At 37.8% G+C, this 21,378-nt stretch overlaps 2 protein-coding genes across 2 annotated transcripts; both read right to left on the bottom strand.

Annotated features, from left to right (window-relative positions):
- Positions 1-16,352: 16,352 nt before the first annotated feature.
- On the bottom strand, positions 16,353-18,579 carry LOC103505302. The gene is made up of 5 exons (XM_017442364.2): positions 18,511-18,579; positions 18,176-18,435; positions 17,712-17,971; positions 17,269-17,542; positions 16,353-16,486 (listed from the first exon to the last, which is right to left on the bottom strand). The coding sequence occupies exons 2-5, from the start codon at positions 18,361-18,363 to the stop codon at positions 16,450-16,452; spliced, it is 759 nt and encodes a 252-aa protein (XP_017297853.1). The 5' UTR covers positions 18,364-18,435; positions 18,511-18,579; the 3' UTR covers positions 16,353-16,449.
- Positions 18,580-19,852: 1,273 nt separating this feature from the next.
- Positions 19,853-21,310, bottom strand: LOC113465804. The gene is made up of 2 exons (XM_026820636.1): positions 20,861-21,310; positions 19,853-20,595 (listed from the first exon to the last, which is right to left on the bottom strand). Exons 1-2 carry the CDS (start codon positions 21,183-21,185, stop codon positions 19,853-19,855), a joined length of 1,068 nt encoding a protein of 355 aa, XP_026676437.1. The 5' UTR covers positions 21,186-21,310.
- Positions 21,311-21,378: the final 68 nt, after the last annotated feature.

The following is a 21,378-nucleotide window of genomic DNA, read 5'->3' on the forward strand; positions in this document are numbered from 1 at the left end:
CCCCTCCTATAACTCCCACTCCCCTAATATCGTTATGTCCATGTCAACCGAAAAGTGACGTTTTGTATAAAACGGAGGAAATGGATTTTTCGAATCGAAAGCAAAACAATTTATTATCATTGTCGACATAGCTTTGTTCTGCGTACGTGGGTGAATGGATGGTTTTGCATAATTGACTTCATAAACATCAACCCTTGAAGGTGAATTCAGATGGGAGTTTGACTCCTCACGTGGAGACACTGCATAATCCAATAGACGGTCCAGCTACTGGTCTCATGTAAACACCACTAAAGGTGGATTTACACGCTCAAACCATTTGCTCAAACTGGCTGATACAAGCCGGTTTGCACGAGTGAATCGTAGGGTGTGAACGCAGGCTTTAGGGCTTCTCACAGTTTTGTGCAAACCGAACAAGCCGACATGCGCAAGCCAATTTGTGCAAATGTCTTGAGCGAGTAAACCCACCTTAACATTCCTGTTGACCAGAATCGATGGGATTTGTAACAGATCAGAAGTGCATTTTGTGCAAATGGCCTCGATAATCCAGACATAAGTTGAAGACTACACCGAATCCTAATCACTGATTAGCAAACTATCAAGTTGGCTAATCGATGTTTAAACTCCAATGTGGTATTATAGGCACCTGGGACCTTCAGAGTGGGTATCTAGTGTCTACTCGGGCACGGAGTTTTGTTTTTTCCCCCAGAACCCCTACTTTTGCAGCAACTTGGACACCCAATCCACCAATGTTCCAGAAGTTTCCTTATTATGGTTACTTTCTAATTTCTCTCAAAAACAACATGTCAACATCACACTTGTGTTCCATTCATAATTTTCATGTATTGTATCAAGAACACCTGACAGGTTTGTCCTAATGAACGCACAAAAATATCCGCTGTCACTGCGGACTCCAGACTCCAGACTCCAGTAGATTAATAGAAACATTGTTCAGGGGTACCAGTTAGCCCAGTAGTAACGCGCTTACCATGCAGAAAATCCCGGGTTCGACTCAAAGAGTTTACAAAAAATTTACACTTGTACCTATTTCGATTGCAAACATTACAACGAGAACCCTGAACGGATAATGTTTGTTCTCGGAATGGGCGGCTTTCTGCTATCCTGTCTTTCTTCTCTCTTCTCCTGTCTTTCTTCACTTTCGGGACGATAAGACCCTAGCAGTTACAGTTCCCTCTATCAAAATTCTTAAAAAAGAAAAAAATAGCATAAGGAAAGGAAAAAATACTACATATGGCACACAATGGGTTAATATGGATCTACGTGCAGACATTATCCATAAGGTGTTGCTGATTACATTGATTGAATCTCCATGTTCATTCATTGTGAAAAGACGAGATGGGAGATAGGACTGAATAAAAAACGCGATAATCAGTAGGGCCAATGCGATGGAGATTTGAATCAATCAAACTTCTTAAAAAAGAAAAAAGTAGTATAAGGAAAGGAAAAAAGACTACATATGGCACACAATGGGTTAATGGATCTACGTGCAGACATTATCCATAAGGTGTTGCTGATTACGTTGATTGAATCTCCATGTTCATTCAGTGTGAAAAGACGAGATGGGAGATAGGACTGAATAAAAAACGCGATAATCAGTAGGGCCAATGCGATGGAGATTTGAATCAAGACAAAAAAGAATATACCTAGTAGATGGGTATATTGAGAGAATTGAGGAAAAATATGTTGATTCTCACTGCTCGATGTCAATTGACATTGACAAAGAAACACTGCATTTCGCCATGACCGTGATTTCAAGTGTTTCATCATAGGTTTTCTATGGAACAATAATAGACTCTGCGAGGGATTGAACTCGCGCCCTACCGTTTACTAGTCGATGTTGACCTCTGCGCCACCGAATTTTTAATTTGTTAAATTGTCCAGTTGAAACACTTTTTTTTTCTTCTTTTTATTTTTATTTTTTAAGAGGGACTCGACCGCTGAGGTCTCATTGTCCCGAAAGCAAAGAGAAAACGGCCAGCTTCTATCCTTTCTTCTGGGCGGGAATCGGCCGGGACCCCCGGGCGGAAATGGAACCCGCGACCTAATACTTACAACTTACAATAAGGCAGGCGCGCTACACTCCAAACTTACAAGGCAAGGCAGGGAAATACTTACAAAGAACGGCACGGAAAACCGCTTAGCGCCTGTCAATTTACCAAAATTTGTTTAGGTAACGCGATATGGGCACATACATATTACGGTATAAATAATGCATGTATGTATTGTTTTGTGTCCAGTAGTGTACCTACATTATTATGTTGCCCTAATTAAACAGTTTATCCGAGGTCAACGTAATTATATCGGCTCGTGGAAATAATTACTATCTAAAATCCTGCGCCTAATATGTACCTAAAATGGTTTTGATTAAACCCTATTTTGATAGCACAACACATTATGAGTCTCTATTATTCTGCTATGTTACGGAGAGAGGAGAGAGAGAAAAAGAGGGAGGGAGAGACTAGTTTCTAATATTATTGGTGGATATGTCAAAATTACAAATTGTTCCTCTGGAATATACCTTTTTTATCCTACCAGAATGAGACTGAGAAGCCCCTTTACTCCCGCAGTCTAAACAAGGTCTATCTTTAACTCAGTAAAGCTACCTCCCATACACTCAATCTCAATCAGAACCGAGTTCTTTACACATTTGCCAAAATATACCTTCAATATAATATGCCTTCCCCATGATAAAGTCTCAAAGGGTTTCTTACAATGCCAGAATGAATGAGCTTGGAGGGGGGGAGGGAGAGAGAGAGAGGGAGAAGGTAAATTATTCCCGTGGCTTCCTTCTCCTTCCATAAAAAAATCTATGGGTGAACAGCACACAACTAGGTACCTACCTACTTATTATGTTGGGATCTTAAGGGGTAAAAACAAACAGGTTCAGTGCTAAAGGTTCCCAATGAGTGTAATAGAAAGTAAAAAAAGCCCTGTCCCCCCTTCTCCTCTTATCACAACAATACCTAACCGTCAATATCTAACATTTTAATATCTGAACCGTATTCCTTATCAAAATTGATAATGCAGAATGAGACTGAGAAGCCCCTTCACTCCCGCAGTCTAAACAAGGTCTACCTTTAACTCAGTATAGCTACCTCCCATACACTCAATCTCAATCAGAAATCAGAACCCCCCCCTCTTTACACATTTGCCAAAATATGCCTTCAATATAATATGCCTTCCCCATGATAAAGTCTCAAAGGGTTTCTTACAATGCCAGAATGAATGAGCTTGGAGGGGGGGAGAGAGAGAGAGGGAGAAGGTAAATTATTCCCGTGGCTTCCTTCTCCTTCCATAAAAAAATCTATGGATGAACAGCACACAACTAGGTACCTACTTCTTATGTTGGGATTTTTTCCAAGTCTTAAGGGGTAAAAACAAACAGGTTCAGTGCTAAAGGTTCCGTATGAGTGTAATAGAAAGTAAAAAAAGCCCTGTCCCCCCCTTCTCCTCTTATCACAACAATACCTAACCGTCAATATCTAACATTTTAATATCTGAACCGTATTCCTTATCAAAATTGATAAAAGTACAAAGTTCAAAAGGATGAAGTCGATGAAAGAGAGAGAAGAAGTAGAGGACCAAGACAACGACGACGAAGAAAAAGGAAAGGAAGAGTGGAACAAGTAGAGGACAAAGAAAAAGAAGAAGGAGAAGAAGAAGATGAAGAAGGAGAAGGGGAAGAAGAAGAAGGAGAAGAAGAAGAGGAAGAAGAAGAAGAAGGAGGAGGAGGAGGAGGAGAAGGAGGAGGAGAAGAAGGAGAAGGAGGAGGAGTCTTTACTGCAATATTGTTTAACCGTTTGGGGAAGTGCCTATCAAAATGCAATAGTTCCACTTAAGAGAACACAAAATATTCTATTAAGAAGAAGAAGGAGAAGAAGAAGAAGAAGAAGAGGAAGAAGAAGAAGAAGAAGGAGGAGGAGGGGAAGAAGAAGACTCCATGAATTATTTGGCTTTCGGCCCGGAGTCTCAAAATTTCCCGCGTGCTATAGGGTTTTTAGGGTCAGTTAGAGCTAAGAGTTTTTCGTACATAACTTTAGAATTTAGATAGGTACCTACTTGTATATTTAGATAGTTAGATAAACGGTCTACTCGCTCTGTGTACCAAGTGAATAAAGTAAAAATTCCCTAGATAGAACTAGATACATATCTACATAGTGACAGATGTACTAAACATAATTCCATACTTAGGTGTAAGTAGGTACCAAGAGTATGTATCTGAACAAAACACATTAAACTCTTAAAAGCTGACGATTAGATATGTATGTATGTTATGCCACCAGCATAATAATAAGGTTTATTCAGTTTCTTTATATACTTATCTCATCGTGTTCCTATAAGTATAATTATGTGACTATACTTTTCAGGAACATTTTAGTTTCTTATATCATATCATGATTTCTTTTTATATAGGACTGAAATGTCCTTTTCCTCTTGCAGTCTAAAGAAGGTCTTTTAATCCTTCATGTTGATGGAAAAAGTTTGTCCAAATTAATGCCACTTCCTTTTGTCAGTGTTTCTGTCATCCTTCGAAGGATTTCGTTCCTTAATGCATTTTAGTCCATTGTATGCACATACATAATTATTTGATTATACAATGTCTAGGCACCTATTGTCGTCTTCTTGTTCTTCTTCTCCACCTCCTCCTCCTTCTTCTTCTTTTCCTCCTTCTCCTCCTCATCCTTCTCCACCTCCTCCTTCATATCAAACCCATATGTTCTTATGTTCGCATTGATAAAAAATCTTCTTCGAGACTTGAGGGCCCATCTTAAGTCAAGTTGAAACAATCTGATGCAGAAGTTTCCTGATTGTACTTACAGTTCTAAATTTAGAAATTTTATCAAAGACCTGGTAAAAGTACCTATGTATGTCCTTGTCCCCGTTATACCTTCCCACAAAAAGGTAAAGAGCAATACCATGTATTATTATGTTAAGGCGGTCTCTTCCTGATCCCTTGTGTGCCGCGTCCATTTTAATTTAGGACTATTGCACTGCAAAGTTCATGTACAAAACATTATTATTTCTTTGATTCAACCCAAATTTCTCCAATCCTGGATTTCTTCAGACAGGTACATTGCCGTGATGGTGTCCATGTCCAATATTGTCATCATTATACCTATTAAATCAGGCTATATTCTGCTTTGGGCTTAGCAAAAGGGACTTCTCAGTCTCATCCCAGTTGTATTTATATGAGGTTTATTATCAAACCCATATATGTTCGTATGTCATATGGAATCCATGTTGAACTCCCTGTAGTCTCGAGAGGCATCTCAGTTCTGACACAAAGTCAAGTCTCATTTCATTTCCTGCCACTTGAGGTGTCACTTTCAGTTTATGTTTGATTTCTTTCATGTCCTCCTTTATCCTCTAGGATGTGCTCTTTTGCTATGTTTAGTATGCTTACTGTTTTATCTCAGACCTCTGTATCCGGAGGAGGAGGAGGAGGAGGAAAAGAGGACGGAAAATATTTGTGTCGGTATTTGAGAGTTTGTTTTTTTGGGAAATTCGGAATTCAAAAACGGTACCTACCTAAACAAAGAAGTGAAACACAATCTAGAGGTTTGGAGACCATTTCAAAGATGTGTTTTTGCCTTTTGTAAACACTTGGGAGTTTTGGCATCTCCACCAGCAGCCTATAAGTAAATACATACATAATTATCTATTTAGGTAGTTCCAAGCTATTTCAAACTAAAGAAGTCCGAAGATTTCTTCAAAGAAGATGTTTTTTTACTTTCAATTCGACCTTCTTTTCAACACTTGGGAGTTTTGACATCTCCACCAAGAATAAGAATAGAAAAGCCCACCATCGACAAAAATTTGTACTCGTTTTTCGATTGCAAATATTTCAACGGGTTACTTTCTGGTGTTCTCGTGTTGACCCAGCACCTGGTGGAGATGACAAAAACTCCCAATCCCATATTTATGTAAGGGAAAAAAGTAAAAAAAGAAGTTATTTTTATAGGTAGCTATTTCCACAGTTAATTTTTTATTGTAATATTAAATCGTAAAGTTTTTTTTCTCATTTTACAACAAAGGATTGTTTTAAAGTTTAAACTTTACCTATCCATAGGTATATTTACGTACCATAGGTATATATCTTGAATAATCGTTGCTCTCATTTCGTCTAAATGTGATTGAGGAATGCAGATTATTTGAAACGTCCGTCCTTTAGAACACTGACAGGTTGACAGGGTTTAGACGGCAGTAAGCATAACAATAAGCAATAATAGTAAGCATAAAATTCGTAAACCACAAATCACAGGAACAAAAATCCCGCATAAAAGAGACGAAAATAAACTGGGACAGGACATAAAAAGTACAATAATGCAAACTAGAAACAGCAAGCACAAAATGCATTTCAGAAAAACGGATACCTAGATGGTAGATGGGTTTTGTATACCTTACTCGTAAGGCCCTAGAGGTGAAATTGTATAGGTATACACATGAGCTAATGGTTTTCCTATGGCATATCCTATCCTAAGATACAATGATGTATCTCTTCACCGAACGAAAGATTTGAACTCCAAGTTTTAACTTGCCTACTAAAAGTCCACTAAATTAAAATCGAAAAAATTAAATCAAATCATGAATCTTTGTGGTAAAGCAGAGAGTCATTCACAATTTTGTGGGTATCACAGTATTACAAGTCTTTCATTTACTCAATGATCATATTTATTATCGCTCGTCTCTTCGACTTGTAATGCCGCCACTGGTCGCTACTCGTTTAAAGCAGCTACTCAATTATCCTCACGAATCCGAGTGCACCCCGAAATCCAAGCACAGAGCCGAAAAAAACCTCCGTCCCGCCGGGAATCGAACTCTCTTACTAAAAGTGCAAGCCTAGTGTGATACCCACTCGGCCACGGAGGTTGCCAAGTCCACTAAATTATTATGAGTAGTATAGTTTTGTAGTAGGAGTCCACATCAACTGGGCACAAAAACTTGCAGGCCACATTACCAAGTTTGCTTTCGACAACAGCAACCATAAAATCAAACAATAAACCGTGTTTATACAAGGGGTTACCATACAACCTCAAGCAGGTCAACTAGAAAGCATAGTACAATGGTCCATGCTTGAAATAGCTACAAGCAACCACAAAGCCCTCAGCTACCTAGTAGTCAATGTTATTAGTTATTACAATTACATTACCTACGTTGTACAATTATTTACAATCACCTAGGACCTAGGTAAATCTAAAATGCTTAGGTCTGTCGTACATTGGAAATTTGGAACGTTGTAGAGCGACTTTTAGAAGCACAAAGTCGGGAGATGACCCCTGAAAATATGTACCTGCCTCCACAATACAACAATACATACACAGTCCTTTCCCAAAGTTTCTTGCCTACACAATACATGAATGCACAGTCCTTCCCTAAACTTTCACCATAACTCTCATGTGACCTACATTCAGGATCATTTAGCATAAGATACCCACGTCTTCCAAATCTAGCAAACCACTGTACCATCAGGTCAAAAGTTGCAAACCGACCAAAAACGTGAGAAGTTATATGAGAGAAATTCAGCATGTTCGCCCTCACATTTTTATCGTTTTTAATGTCCTTCTCCTCCTCCTCCTCCTTCTCTTCTTCTCCTCCTCCTTCTTTTTCTCTTCTTTTCTAAACGTTCTATTCCTCCTTCTTTTTTCTCATCCTCTCTTCCAGAGCTTCCTCCTTTCCTTCTCGTCCTTCTTCTTCTCCTCCTCCTCTTTCTCCTCAGCTCTTCCTCCTCCTCTTCTTATTCTTAGATAGCGTACCTTGTAATCCACTGTGCTGAAATTTATCTACGAAGCTTGCATGTTATTCCTCTTGGGTGGTAGTACTTGGGTTTTTTTTTAGTTATACCTTCCCACAAAAAAGGTAAAAAGCAAAACCATGTACACAACATTATTATTTCTTTGATTCAACCCAAATTTCTCCAATCCTGGATTTCTTCAGACAGGTACATTGCCGTGATGGTGTCCATGTCCAAACTTCGATAGAAGTCACAAGCGACAAGCAAGGCATTGGAATTCAAGGATTATTAGGTACAACAGTGAGGGAAAATTTGGCAAACACCATTGGTAGGTGAATTTCTTATGCTCTGCTCTACTTCTTGTGCACCCCAAGCCACAGGTACAAAACAAACCTAAATCCTTCTCCCAAGTTCATAAATTAGGGCATTGGAATTCAAGGATTATTAGGTACAACAGTGAGGGAAAATTTGGCAAACACCATTGGTAAATTTCTTATGCTCTGCTCTACTTCTTGTGCACCCCAAGCCACAGGTACAAAACAAACCTAAATCCTTCTCCCAAGTTCATAAATTAGGTCACCTTCACATTGAACTTCCAAACATAATAAAATGCTGTTGAGAAAAAAAAAAAATCCCCTTTCTCTTGATTTTTCACATTTTTTCTCCCTCACTCATGTTTTCCGTCTAACCCCATGGGTACAATACACACGGTTATTTTCTACCCTTGTTCAAACAGAGCCTAAAAACAAAATAAAACAAAGCTGAGAATTCCCCTTTCTCTTGATTTTTCACATTTTTTCTTCCTCACTCATGTTTTCCGTCTAACCCCAAGGGTACAATACACACGGTTATTTTCTACCCTTGTTCAAACAGAGCCTAAAAACAAAATAAAACAAAGCTGAGAATATAAATTCCGCAGCCTATGAAATAAATTTCCGACCGAAAAAACCACACGAGCTCCAACTTTTGTAAGAAGAAGAAGAAGGAAAAGAAGAAGAAGAAAAAGAAGAAGAAGAAGAAAAAGAAGACGAAGACGAAGAAGAAGAAAAAGGAGAAGAAGAAGAAAAAGAAAAAGAAGAAGAAGAAGAAAAAGGAGGGCGAGGAGGGAGGGAAAAGTCTTAAAAATAGATAAAATTGAAAGTTTTGTCTCTTTGGAAGAGAGTCCTTCCTATTTTTTGCAAACAAAAAGGAGGAAGAAAGACCAACCATCCATTTATTGGCCTTGCTCGGCGTAGCTTAACATAAATGACGCTAAAACCGTCTTAAACGATCGACTGAAGTGTTATCTAAAACTTTCTCGCTTTGAGTTCATAGGTCGTCGCGACAAATTTCGAGATCAGAGCTCATTTGTGTGAGAAAATGTGAAAAAAATCCCCCAAATTTTGGGGCCCAAAAACCAGTTTTTTTGCTTTTTTTGGCTTTATGGTTTTCCGGACAAAATTTGCACCACCATTTTCGTGATCCTGGTAAAAAGACCTTTAATTTGATACAAAAAGGAGGAAGAAAGAAAGGAAGAGGAGGAGGAGAAGGAGAAGGAGGAAGAGGAGGAGAAAGAGATAAAATTTTGTTGGAGAATAGTTTTTCGGTTTTGCTGTGCCAGGGTAGAGAAAAATATTTCCCTTATTTATTGCAAAACAACATGGGAAGGACGGGGGACAGAAGCCAATAACAGCAGTGGCGTAGTTCATGGGGTTGAGAAGAACGAGAATCTTTTGAATCGTGAAGCCTGCGGATGTGTCTGGTTTTGCTGTGCCAGGGTAGAGAAAAATATTTCTCTTATTTATTGCAAAACAACATGGGAAGGACGGGGGACAGAAGCCAATAACAGCAGTGGCGTAGTTCATGGGGTTTAGAAGAACGAGAATCTTTTGAATCGTGAAGCCTGCAGTCGACTGAAACCGCGCACTGTCTGGACAACATACATAGACTAAACTCTTCACCTCGTCGATCGACGGCGTCGATTATGTGTGGACACCGCTTGAGACTTTCAGGAAGGTTGCCATGACTCAGAACAGTTATGTCATAAAGATGACAACATTGAATAATAAGAACATGAGTGCATTCAACACAACCAAGGAGAGAGAGAGAGAGAGAGAGAGAGATGGAGGGAGAGAGACAGAGAGAAAAGAGAAATGTAATATAGACTAGAAAAGTATGATGTAATAGGTGTAGGAAGAGGGAGGAAGAGAGAAACGAGATAGATAGAGAAAGGGAGGGAGTGAGAGAGAAAGATAGAGAGAGAGAATAACAAGCTGGGTCCGTCCCTCCGGGATTTTTTTAGGCCGTAGTTCATTCGATCGTGGTTAAAGAATACCTATGTACCTACCTAATTTGGAAACGTAATATAGAGCAGAAAAGCAAGATGTGGAAGAAGGGAGAAAGAAATAATGACTGTATACAAATAGTAATATAATTTACATTTTTATTTGCACTCTTTTATGGCAGGAGGAGAGAGAAAGATAGAGAGAGAGAATAAAAAGGAAGGAGAAACGTAATATAGAGCAGAAAAGTAAGATGTGGAAGAAGGGAGAAAGAAATAATGACTGTATACAAATAGTAATATAATTTACATTTTTATTTGCACTCTTTTATGGCAGGAATTTAGCTAGAAATACACCTCCTCTCTACTTTTCACACTAAGTAATTTAATTTTAAGTAATGGGTCTCCACTTGTCCGGATAATATTCTTGTAAAAAATAAATAATAATAATAAAAACTTTACATGTCTGTAAAAAAGTCTGCCGTCTCAATGGTTAGAAAAAACCCTCACAATCTCCTGCTAAGTTTTCTTCTCACGAAATACTTAAGCAGACGAGTTGAAAATTTAAAATTCTGGAAGCAGTTTTAATTTAAACATTATCCACCGAAATTATTCGAAATTTATCTAAGAAGCATTTTTTTTTCTAAGAACGAAGAGAGAAAAAAACAACAGAACTCTATTTAACTTTTGTTTTTTCATTATTTTTTTATTATCTTGTTTGTTTCATCTTCAAAGGTCTGATACAAGCCTGAGTTGAATTTCTTTGCTTATTTTTTTAAGTTCATATTTTTCAGAATTACATTATCTGATAACAGCGCAGTGTTTACATTAGTAAAAAAAATCTTCTTCGAGACTTGAGGGCCCATCTTAAGTCAAGTTGAAACAATCTGATGCAGAAGTTTCCTGATTGTACTTACAGTTTTTTGTTTAAGATAGGTGCTGCGGTTGGCGGTGTTTTGACCGCTTTTTGGCGGCTTTCGACCGCTTTTCAGCTTTACTGACTAAACGGTTAGAGATATTGTAAAAGTTACAATAGATGAACACCCAAATAAGCATAATTTAATAGGATAAGGAAAGTCGTGTGAACATACCAGAAAGTCGTGTGAACATATCACCAGAAAAAATCTGGTGTGAACGTACCAGATTTTTTCTTTTATCTACATTTTCCTCATTCATTCCCTTCCCTCTCTCTTCTCTATTCTTCCCATATTTCTCTCCCTCCCTCGCTTTTCTTTATTTCTATCTTTCTTCCTCTTTTCGTCTCCCTCGCTCTCTTCTTCTCCCTCTTTCTATCTTTCTCCGCCCCTCTTCCTCCACTTCCCTTTCCCTCGGAATACTACTGGTTTGATAGCAGACTTATGTGGCGTATGGTACAGGTGGGCCAATAAATGGTACGTTTTTTAGGTGGGCGAATAAATGGTACACTTACCTCGTAGTTTTGGTTTCTGAATTTTTGAAACGTCTGGAAGCGAACAAGCTACTAATCAACAAATTGGTGTTCATTAATTTAAAACGATTCATTTACCCCCGACCTCCCCATGTCCATTTCAATTAGTTTTATTTCAATTTCCTTTTGCTTTCGTGATAAAAGACATTTCTAAACTAGCTTCACTCTAGGACTTAGGAGACAAAAGGTTCAGTGGTAGGCTTCATTTCAGTTAGTTTAATTTCAATTTCCTTTTGCTTTCGTGATAAAATACATTTTTCTAAACTAGCTTCTCTAGGACTTTTGGGAGACAAAAGGAAGGTTCAGTGGTAGGAAAAAGGTTTCGTGTTAGTATATATTTGTGTGCGGAATCTTGGAAAAGTTTCCCAAGAACTTTATGCTAAAAGGTTTAGCAGTTTCAGGAGGAAAAGTTTTCCATCCCCATTGTGTGCGGAATCTTGGAAAAGTTTCCTAAGAACTTTATGCTAAAAGGTTTAGCAGTTTCAGGAGGAAAAGTTTTCCATCCCCAAGTTTCTAATTAGAGCTTTAAGTTCGAAGGTAAGAGTTAATTTTCTCCACTGGAGAGAGAAAAAAGAGAAAAATCACAAAGTTCAGAAAAAAATCACAAAGTGCAGAAAAGAAATCGCAAAGTGCATTGTAGCGTAAAGTGGGACAAGTGGGTCGTACGAGATATACAGACACAAAAGGTTATTCACAGACCTACTTGGATACAAGTACCTACCTAATGTAGGCCAAACTAGATTTGGGTCAAACTTGTTCTGGAAACTAGAAATGCCTACACACATTTTCACGTTTTAAATGTTTAAGTGCATTTAAGTACATTTTAAGAGCACGAGTAGGTATAAATACTTACCTACATACCGCAGAAAAAAATCACAAAGTGCAGAAAAAAATCACAAAGTGCATTGTAGCGTAAAGTGAGACAAGTGGGTCGTACGAGATATACAGACATAAAAGGTTATTCACAGACCTATTTGGATATAAGTACCTACCCAATGTAGGCCAAACTAGATTTGGGTCAAACTTGTTCTGGAAACTCGAAATACCTACACACATTTTCACGTTTTAAATGTTTAAGTGCATTTAAGTACATTTTAAGAGCACGAGTAGGTATAAATACTTACCTACATACCAAAAAAGTAAAAAAAAGAAGTTATTTTTATAGGTAGCTATTTCCACAGGTAATTTTTTATTGTAATATTAAATCGTAAAGTTTTTTTTCTCATTTTATAACAAAGGATTGTTATAAGTTTAAACTTTACCTATCCATAGGTATATTTACGTATAGACCTTGAATAATCGTTGCTCTCATTTCGTCTGAATGTGATTGAGTCTAATAAACGGAGTGCAGATTATTTGAAACGTAGGTACATAACAGGAAGACGGCAGGAAGCATAACAATAAGCAATAATAGTAAGCATAAAATTCGTAAACCACAAATCACAGGAACAAAAATCCCGCATAAAAGAGACGAAAATAAACTGGGACAGGACAAAAAAGTACAATAATGCAAACTAGAAACAGCAAGCACAAAATGCATTTCAGAAAAACGGATACCTAGATGGTAGATGGTTTTTGTATACCTTACTCGTAAGGCCCTAGAGGTGAAATTGTATAGGTATACACATGAGGGAATGGTTTTCCTATGGCATATCCTATCCTAAGATACAATGATGTATCTCTTCACCGAACGAAAGATTTGAACTCCAAGTTTTAACTTGACTATTTGTCATTTTGTTTTTCTGTATTTTTGGTTAGCCTGCAATTTCCGATTTGGTTTTGAAGTGCAAAATTGTTTAACACTTAAAGAACATTTTGTCGAAAGATTTTCGGACTTGCCGGACCTTTGTAGAGACCGGACCTCTTACTGAGTAAGTGTTGAGCTACTAGTTAATCTAATTATACTTCTTATCGAAGTTTTTGTTATTAGTTATTACAATTACAATTACCTACATTGTACAATTATTTACAATCATCTAGGACCTAGGTAAATCTAAAATGCTTAGGTCTGTCGTACATTGGAACGTTGTAGAGCGACTTTTAGTAGCACAAAGTCGGGAGATGACCCCTGAAAATATGTACCTGCCTCCACAATGGAACATACACAGTCCTTTCCTTCCCCAAAGTTTCTTGCCTACACAATACATGAATGGACAGTCCTTCCCTAAACTTTCACCATAAGTCTCATGTGACCTGTGACCTACATTCAGGATCATTTAGCATAAGATACCCAAACCGACGAACCACTGTACCATCAGGTCAAAAGTTGCAAACCGACCAAAAACGTGAGAAGTTATATGAGAGAAATTCAGCATGTTCGCCCTCATATTCTATCTCTCTCTTCCCTTCTCTCTATTCCTCTCTTTATCCTTCTCTCTCCCTCTTATAAGCTTGTTCAGGAGAGCTCACATATTATCTCATAATATTTATCATATAAAATGAGAGGGGCTTGGATGATAAAAAAAAGTAGAAGAAAAAGAAGCAGACGAAAAAGAAGAAGGAGGAAGAGGAGAAGGAGAAAAAGAAGAGGGAAGGGATAGAAAAAAATCGCCAAGGGAAAAGAAGCAGACGAAAAAGAAGAAGGAGGAAGAGGAGAAGGAGAAAAAGAAGAGGGAAGGGATAGAAAAAAATCGCCAAGGGACAACTTTTGTCCCCCTATGTGTCACGCCATAATGAAGAGGTACCAGTTTCCTCCTAACTAGCTTTTTTTTCTGTTTTTTCAAACTTTCCTTCGTCTGTTTGTGAATATTTTAGCCCCGAAACATTTGAGAAGAATTAATTAAACTTGTCGGAATAGAGAGGAAATTACTATGCGAAAATCAAAACTTTTGTTTGCCTTTTTTTTGTTGTTGTTGAAAAAATGAATTCAAAAGAATAATGAAATTCATCAAGGCGAGCGACAAGCAATGTTTTTCTATTTTAAGAGCTAGGCCATTTATTATTATAGCAACTAGAACGCCAAGGGATAAAAAAAATAATACTTCTCAAACATCAGATCAGAAGTACTTCTAGGAGGGAGAGAGAGAGAGAGAGAGAGAGAGGGAGAAGAAGGGAAAGAGAGAAAAACAAGTGAGGGAAATGTTCAGGAAGATACTGGGTGTCTAGAAAGTCTGGTGTTCGTAGGTGAAAACAGTCTTGTACCTCGTGAAACTCCCTGTAAACATATTAAACATATTTAATCATTGTACCTCGTGAAACTCCCTGTAAACATATTTCAAAGTTTTGATTCCCAAGTCCTTCCTATTGGCGGAAAAAACCTTGAATAATTAGGAAGATACTGGGTGTCTAGGAAGTCTGGTGTTTGTAGGTAAAAACAGTCTTGTACCTCGTGAAACTCCCTGTAAACATATTTTATCATTGTACCTCGTGAAACTCCCTGTAAACATATTAAACATATTTCATCATTGTACCTCGTGAAACTCCCTGTAAACATATTTCAAAGTTTTGATTCCCAAGTCCTTCCTATTGGCGGAAAAAACCTTGAATAAAACGTTGCCAATTTCTCAAATGGATCTTCGCTTCTCCCTTCATGTGGGAAAAGACGATTCGTATTTCCCTTTCGCAATTTTCAGTTGTTAATGTAAGGGAATGTTGAAATGGTACAATGCCAGACAATGGTCCATTTCCCTATTTCCCACCATTATCTATCACCAAGAAAATTACCTTGAATAAAACGTTGCCAATTTCTCAAATGGATCTTCGTTTCTCCCTTCATGTGGGAAAAGACGATTCGTATTTCCCTTTCGCAATTTTCAGGTGTTAATGTAAGGGAATGTTGAAATGGTACAATGCCAGACAATGGTCCATTTCCCTATTTCCCACCATTATCTATCACCAAGAAAATTGGGAAACACGACTGTGTTGTTTAGTCGCTCTTGGAGGACAAATCCATCTGGCAACACTGTATTGGCCGCTTCAGTCGCACCCTGTATGAGAGAAGAGTACGAGTAATGATAAGTCTGCCAGGGGTACGAGGGAATTTCCTCAACAGGAAATGATTATATTCCCTCCCGCATCCCTTTGTCCTTCCCTTCCCACTTGATTGTAAATTGTGTTTGTATTTCTTTACCTTGGCCATCATTTCCCCTGCAGTCCGACATTACTTACGTGTGACTTATCGACGGTACTGTTTACGACATCAATATCCCCCGGTCCGGAGCTTCATTTTGTGTTTTTCACCATTTTCTTTTATTTCCACTTCGAATCTCGTATGCCACCGTTAAGGGTTGGTTTTATAATTTCCTTAGAATAATAGCGAAAAAAAGCTCTCGCTTTCATTTTGTGTTTTTCGCCATTCTCTTTTATTTCCACTTCGAATCTCGTATGCCACCGTTAAGGGTTGGTTTTATAATTTCCTTAGAATAATAGCGAAAAAAAGCTCTCGCTTTCCTGCAGAGAAGTCTGTACTGTACAAAGGGGTACAATATTAAACGGTTGAGATAAAGGGACTATAATATATGTCCTACTTCGACATTCTAACTAAGGCACTAAACCGTACCTACGCTACTAACTTACAAATCCGGCTAAGTTTAAGTTCTAACGTACTTGGTTACACAAGATGCTTTAAAATATTTTCCACGAATTAAAATATAATTTATACTTATATCTAAACAGCACCGTAATTTCAATCAACTTGATTCTTCCTATTCTTATTCGTTTATCGATCTAGTGTCCTACTTCGACATTCTAACTAAAGCACTAAACCGTACCTACGCTACTAACTTACAAATCCGGCTAAGTTCTAACGTACTTGGTTACACAAGATGCTTTAAAATATTTTCCACGGATTAAAATATAATTTATACTTATATCTAAACAGCACCGTAATTTCAATCAACTTGATTCTTCCTATTCTTATTCGTTTATCGATCTAGATTACACAAGATGCTTTAAAATATTTTCCACGAATTAAAATATAATTTATACTTATATCTAAACAGCACCCGTAATTTCAATCAACTTGATTCTTCCTATTCTTATTCGTTTATCGATCTAGTCCAACCCAAGGACGGTTTCACTTGATCTACAGTTCAGTACGCTACATAATATTAGGACAGGGTACCTAAGGGGTATTTATAGGTACAAGGGAGGATTCCATACCTCACAATGCAATCCCAAATGAAGAAACATTTCAGATTTGGGTTTACCTTTTACTTCATACCTACTTCTGAGAAGATACCTAATTATGAGCAGACAAAATGTTTAGACGAGTTTTGGTGTAAAGGGGTGAAGAGAAAATTTGAGCGACAAATCGACAATTTTGGCGTCTCCACCAAAATGTAGGTGGTACATAACTATCTACTTCACCTATTTCTCGAAAGGTAATACGTGTAATAATGGTACTAATTTAGTGAGGATTTAAACATAGGTACCTAATATGAGTATGTTCAACCTACCTCGGTGGTGTAGTGGTCAAGACGCTCGCCTGGTAAACAGGAGGGCGTGCAATAGGGAATATTGTTGTTAAGGAAACCGCTTATGAGTTCCACAGGGAATTTCCAAGTACGCTACATAATATTAGGACAGGGTACCTAAGGGGTATTTAGGTACAAGGGAGGATTTCATACCTCACAATGCAATCCCAAATGAAGAAACATTTCAGATTTGGGTTTACCTTTCACTTCATACCTACTTCTGAGAAGATACCTAAGTATGAGCAGACAAAATGTTTAGACGAGTTTTGGTGTAAAGGGGTGAAGAGAAAATTCGAGCTGTAATTTTGGCGTCTCCACCAAAATGTAGGTGGTACATAACTATCTACTTCACCTATTTCTCGAAAGGTAATACGTGTAATAATGGTAGAATCTACAGTTCTTTATGCTAAAGTGCGCCAAGTTTTCAAAGATACAACTTTGAGATTTGGATTTCCTACCGATTGGCTTCGATTGGCTCCTGTTGATTCCGCGAAACAGTGGTTTGGTTTCCGTTATAGTAGTGTATTTTACACTTTTACCAAATTCAGGAGGCGGTTTGGTAATGGCCTGGTTTGAATTGCTTGTATCCATGTCTAGTTCTTCTTGATACATGGTTCTTAGCTTGTTGAACACTTCCAACTGTTTTTTGGTCAGACATTTGTCTTTCGTATCTGAAATGACATCAAAGTTCTGTTAGGAGACTAGAGTATTGAAGATGCTGTACGGAATAGAGTAGCAGAATCAACTCAAAGTGGATATGATGTAAGTATTTTGTACAATTTTACAAAGAACATAATTTCAGAACATAACAAACATGTCATGTAGAATGTCTGTACAAACCTTGAGCAGAGCTTATTTTGTGTTTCGAATCCTCTAATCTCGATGGATTCCTGACGTTTTCATGATCTATGTGATTTGTGCAAGACTTGGATTCATGATGGCAATAGGGTTTATTGACGTAAAGTTCATGAATACTCAAGTCATCATCGGAATATCGTTCATCACTCAGTCGATCTGATTCGAAACCCAATATACTGTGAAATGGTCGATTGAAAATGCTGAGTCTTCGTCTATTGGTAAAGAACAAATCGTCGTTTGAGATGATGACGGGAGTTTTTTGACTGCTCTTGTTCAGCATTTTGTCTTGTTTCATAGTTTGGTCTTCATTAGTTTTGTTCTTGCTTGTGGTATTTTTCTTTTCGACTACATCAAATTTCTCATTGGATTTCTTTACCTCAGCATTAAACTTGACTGGAGAACATTTATGACGCTCATTATTGTCAATCATTTTTGGATCGTTTGAGATGATGACGGGAGTTTTTTGACTGCTCTTGTTCAGCATTTTGTCTTGTTTCTTAGTTTGGTCTTCATTAGTTTTGTTCTTGCTTGTGGTATTTTTCTTTTCGACTACATCATATTTCTCATTGGATTTCTTTACCTCAGCATTAAACTTGACTGGAGAACATTTATGACGTTCATTATTGTCAATCATTTTTGGACAAGACTCATGTTTTGGTTGATGTCTTCCTGCGCTTCTCTGTTGTTGAACTGATTCTTCGTGTACCATTTTTGGACAAGACTCATGTTTTGGTTGATGTCTTCCTGCGCTTCTCTGTTGTTGAACTAATTCTTCGTGTACATTTATAGGTTTCGTGTTTTCCAGGGATACGTTCTTGGTTAGCTCCAAGATTTTCTGATTTATTTTGTTCGATATTCATTTTTGGACAAGACTCATGTTTTGGTTGATGTCTTCCTGCGCTTCTCTGTTGTTGAACTGATTCTTCGTGTACATTTATAGGTTTCGTGTTTTCCAGGGATACGTTCTTGGTTAGCTCCAAGATTTTCTGATTTATTTTGTTCGATATCCTATAGGAAGGAAAGTAATGTAATCGGGTCAAATTTTCGATTGTCAGTTTTTAGTGCCAAAACACGTTTTGAGGTCCCTAGAGCCTAAATACAAAGTTTCAGCCATTGGTCCGTGTGTCTCTTCTGACCATCTGTCCTTCTGTTCGTCTGTAAACAAAATATCTCGAGAACGGTGAGAGCTAGAGACTTGATATTTGGCATGCAGCTGTCAAATGTGACAAGGATGCGACACGAAACTTTTGGTTAAGATCGGTGTAACGCTTGGCGGTGTTTCGGCCGCTTTTTGGCGGTTTTCGGTGTAATTCAATAATATCTCGGGAACGGTATGAGCTAGAGACTTGAAATTTGGTATGTAGTAGCAGCTTTGGTTTTCACTAATTGACCCCCTCCTTGATTTTGATTTGTGGATTGATGGTTTAACTGTTGTATTGCTATTCCAACCTGTAACATGTCATGATTATTGGTCTCTTATCAATGTGTAAGTTAGCTTGAACAAGAGATTTTCATTGACTGCAAGGGTAGTAGCAGTCCAAATTTAATGATGTTTGCGCAATGAAAATGCATAATATTTCCTTATAAATCGTCCAGAAAGCCATTTCAGTTTCGCCACTCCATTTTCAGCAGAACTTTTACGTAAATGTACTTACCTACCTACACGACGTAGGTACGTAAAACCATTAGTGGAGATGCCAAAATACCACGTTGAATAATTATTATGATATTCAAGATTTTTGAGAAAAGATTAACAGCTCTTCAGTTTTACCTATACGTCTGCCTTGTAAGCTCTAGAAGGCGGGCTAGATTCCTGTCCGGCCTTGTAAGTTGCTAGGTTGCTTGCTCGATTCCTGCCCTGGACGAACTTTTATCCAAAAGAAATAAGATGAGTTCTTGAAACAGTTTCACGTAAGATGTTCCCCAAGTTTTGATCTTTCCTCATCAGGATGGATATGACCTCATTAGTAGGCAGTGTTAGTTGTGCCCGAATATACTCGTTTTCATTGATCGGTTCTTCCAGTTTGGTAGAGGGGTCAGGTGGAGCGTTTAGTGTTTTGTTGGAGTCAGTTGGTCCATGGCTGGATATTATAGTTGTTGTGTTGGGAGTACTAGTGGTATAACTAGTGGTTCCAGATGTGTTTGTTGTACCATATGAAGTGCCGTCGGAGGAGTTTGATATTATGGCTAACCTCAATTTTCGATTTAGTTTTCAAGGACTGAAAAGATTTCAACTGTTTCCCCTTGACAGTTTTGTTGAACACATATCTGTTCAATTCAAATCTGCTGAGGTTAGGTTCTTGCTTCACATGAGCTTGTTTGGTGTTTGCAGAACGATTTAGCTGTTTCTCTATAAAACTGCGGCGAGTTTTTCTTTTCTTAAATCTTTTCAGTTTTCCTTTTACGGATTGAAAGCGTGTCGTATTCACAGCAGATTCATTGTCTGTTTCAACAGAGTTTGTTAGAACATCTCCGACAGTGCCATAGGATGCTATATCTCTAGGTGTTACCTCATGGTGGAGAGAATGTTTGGAACAATGTGATGAAGTTTTGGTGCTACTTTCTAAGTGACAATAGTGATGAGAGTTGAAACTGGATGCAGTGGCTCTTTCAGAGACAGCTGCTTTCTGAGATTCGCCATGAATGTCATTTCCTTCTTGTCCTTCAATGACTATAATCTTGAGTAATTTTAGAAAATAATCGATAGCGAAATATTTGATTGAATGTTCACTGTGGGTTGAAAAGCTTGGTCTGAGCTTAGTGTTTGATTCCTTGTAGTTTGTATTGCTGCTGTTGCTATTGACTAAAATGTTGAACTTTGTCAGTTGGTCATACACCTTCACTGGCCAAGGATTATTCTGAGGATCTGAAAAACATAGATTTATGCACGAGCGTTTAAACAAATGGAAGTACAAAATAAATTAATAAAAAAGAAATAAATGAATAAGCTGTAATTTTCAATAAAATTACTTTCTTTGGAGATAGAACGAAATGTCGAAATAAAATTGATGTGAGCTTGCATTCAATTACTGTTATGAATGAAATGCAGTCGACAGATAGCTGAACGAGAAAATATATTTCTGACAGGAGAGAATACCTTTATTGAAAAAGCAATATCATGAAGGGCTTACCTAACTCAGAGGAAGTACTCAAATGATGTTTCAATCTAAAATGATGTTGAGATATTTTCGCGTATACAGAGTAAATAATATTTTTCATTGCAACGTTTTTGTACAAGTGCAAGTATTTGTACTCGAACACCAAATACTTTAGGAAGAAATCAACCACTTTGCGAATGTTGACAAAATCGTTCTGACTGTAAGGTGTGTGGTCTACTTTACTGAAACATTTCAAATAGATCTGACTCATATGTTGGCCTATGTTACTAGAATGTTCTTCTTTGGAAAGCTCGTACATTTCTTTCAACAACCCTGGTTTCTTTGCTTTGTTTCTCATTTTTCTGTCGTAAGCGCGTTTCACAGTTCTGAATATGAGTTGCAATTGTTTGAACTCCGTATCGTTATCATTTAGTTTGCAGAACGTGCATAAATCAGCTGGAATGAACAAACAAGAAAATGAATGTCGTCACTGAAAGTAGGTGGGAATATCATACTTCTTCTCGGAGGAGTTCTTGGCTGATTTACTTGGC

The sequence above is a fragment of the Diaphorina citri genome, unplaced genomic scaffold (genome assembly GCF_000475195.1).
Source record: "Diaphorina citri unplaced genomic scaffold, Diaci psyllid genome assembly version 1.1 scaffold163, whole genome shotgun sequence".
Lineage (NCBI taxonomy): Eukaryota > Metazoa > Arthropoda > Insecta > Hemiptera > Psyllidae > Diaphorina > Diaphorina citri.